Below are 2,557 nucleotides of genomic sequence, written 5' to 3'. Positions count from 1 at the left end.
TCTGCCGACTGGGAATCGGCCTCGGACCGCGGCAGCCCATCGTTTGCCAACAACCGACCCTACGCTCCAGGCGACGACCCTCGCTCGTTTGCCTCGCGCGCCGGCACCAACGGATTCCCTCCTCGTCGGGGCTCGGGCAACGCCACGGCGCATCCCTACACCTACGACGACGGCTATCCGTCGCAACCGGCCCCTTTGCCGGCATCCGCATCGTCCGCACAGCCGCCGCCGCCACCGCCGCCACCAGGGGTCCGGCGGATCGCCAGCGACGCCCGCGGCTACCCCGACGCTCCTTACGACGCAGAGCGCCGGGAACCATTGCGACGGGGAGGCGAGACACCACCTCCGCTGCCGCCCTCGTCGCGGCCGCTGAAGCGCAAGCCCTCGTTTGACGATGGGCCGGCGCCGCAGCGTCGCACCATGTACGACCCGGCGGGCGTCGCTCCGTCGAGGGAGCGCGAAGCACCGCGCGACTATCACTACCTCGACCGCCCTGCGCAGCCGCGCTCGTACGCCAGGGGCCCCAGTTCGCCGGAGCGGGACGTGCGAGCGCCGTACCCGCCGGCGTACGAGGCGTCGTCCTACCCGAGCCTGCCACCTCGGTACGCAGGCGACGTCGAAGATCCTCGCTACTCGCCTCGCCACCGTCCGCGCTCACCCCTGCCCGCGTCCGCGCTCGGCCCTTCCGCCGCCGCAGTAACATCCTCGGACATGTACAAGGGCGGGCGGTACGGGCAACACTACGACGCATCCGGGCCGGCAGCACCGGGCGGATACATGGACCGACGCAGCGGTGGCCGCTACAGCCCGATCAACTCGCCGTCCTACGCTGCCCGCCGGGCGGTGCCGGCGGCGTCGATGCCCCCGGGTGCCGCTGGTAGCCTCCCGCCCCCTCCGCCCGGCGCCGACTACTACGGCAGCAGCGGACCGCCAGCGCCGCGCTCGGGCTCGCTGCGACACCGGTCGCCGCCGTATGCCCCCGACGGCCGGACCTATGCGCCCCTCCCGTCGTCTGCGGCGGCCGGGCATCCGCACGTCCGCGGTCGCCGCGGCTCGCCTCCGGTCGAGGCCATGGTGCGACGCTCCGTCAGCCCGGTCCCCGCCATGCACATGTCCAAGGAGGCCTTCTACCCCGACCGCCGCTTCTACTACCCGCGCGAGCGCATCGAGGACGTCGAGATCGACGAATACTACCACGACGGCGCCGGCCGCGCCCGGATCCCGAGGGGTCCCCCGTCGCAGTACGCACCGGCAGCGTCGGCGGGCCCACATCCCTACCCTTCGTCGCAGGACCCCTATGGCCCGTCGCCCTCGGCCTCGTTCCTGACGCCGCCCGCGCCGCTCGGCGCGCATCAGCCCGGTTTGCGCGGACACCCGGCCGCCATCCCGGTTGTCGTGCCACCGTCGCACTCTTCGGTACCGTCGGCTCACCACCAGTACCACCCGCAGCACCACCAGCCCCCCCACCACCACCATCCTCACCACGACCCGCGGCACTATGGTCACGGGCACGGCGGCGGGCTGGCCGACTACGAGATCCGGCACGACCTGCCACCCCCCAACCGGCCGCACTCGGTGGTGGGCGTGCCGCCTGTGCCCCTGCACGTGCCCCCGGGCCCGGCGTCGGGCATCGCGCCGCCGCCTCGCCGCCGCGGCAAGCTGCCCAAGCCCGTCACGGACCTGCTCAAGTCCTGGCTGCTCGACCACGCCAGCCACCCGTACCCGACCGAGGACGAGAAGCGCTCCTTGTGCAGCATGACGGGCCTCACCCTCCAGCAGGTGTCGAACTGGTTCATCAACGCTCGCAGGCGCATCCTCCTCCCCGGCACCAACGGACATCCGGGCGGCGGAGCCACCGCGGAGCAGGTCCACGCCGCCTTTAGCCAGGACTCGGGCAGCGAGGGCTAGCCCAAGCGTCGAAGCGACGCAGCGACGCAGCGCTCCGTTTTTCATTCTCGCCTTTCCCCTTGTCATAGATGCACGCATCCCCGCCCCGCGACCCGGCTGCTCCCGCCGCGCCGGTTGTGTCGGCTCCGTCTGTCCCCTCTTCGATACCTCTTTCTCCCTCGTCCCTCGCCCGGAAGCTGTACACGCCTGCCCTTCCCATCTTGTCGAGGCTTAGCAGAACCCAAGTCGTCCATAATCGCCTCTATTGCATGCACAATCATCCCCGTCTGCGATCGCGCATCGCTTTCCTGCCGCCCGTCGTTTGTCTCTGCCTCTGCATCCACGTCCGTGTCCGCGTCCGCGTCCGCGTCCGCGTCCGCAACTTCAACTGTGCTCACCTGAGTGCATGCCAGCCAAGCGAAGGAAGCACGTTGATGCGAGCGAGATAAAGGACGCAAAAAGAAGAGCGAAATTGAGATACTCTGGGATCGAACCCAAGCCCTCCGCTACGAGGGTTACAAGGTGTCTTGAGAAATAAACCAAGTAGGGCTGCATAATGAAAGTTGTTCAAAAGTCATTTCTGAACAACTTTTGAATAGTAGCCCTACTCAGTTTAGACTGCCAATTTTCCGGTAGACGCTCCGCAAAAGTGTGCGCTTTTGGGGTCGGA

At 68.6% G+C, this 2,557-nt stretch overlaps 1 protein-coding gene across 1 annotated transcript in view; it reads left to right on the top strand.

The window, feature by feature from the left end:
• Positions 1-1,908, top strand: part of PFL1_06120 (uncharacterized protein) — a gene marked incomplete at both ends in the record, with an annotated part of 3,196 nt that extends 1,288 nt beyond the window's left edge. Inside the window, one exon of the mRNA XM_007883660.1 lies at positions 71-1,908. Coding sequence (XP_007881851.1) covers positions 71-1,908 — 1,838 coding nt within the window. The remainder of the gene's footprint in view (positions 1-70) is intronic.
• Between the last annotated feature and the right edge of the window lie 649 nt (positions 1,909-2,557).

This window comes from Pseudozyma flocculosa (genome assembly GCF_000417875.1).
Source record: "Pseudozyma flocculosa PF-1 unplaced genomic scaffold scaffold00024, whole genome shotgun sequence".
NCBI lineage: Eukaryota > Fungi > Basidiomycota > Ustilaginomycetes > Ustilaginales > Ustilaginaceae > Pseudozyma > Pseudozyma flocculosa.
Note: the sequence above shows the minus strand (reverse complement) of the source record. Positions and strands in the feature narration are given on the sequence as shown.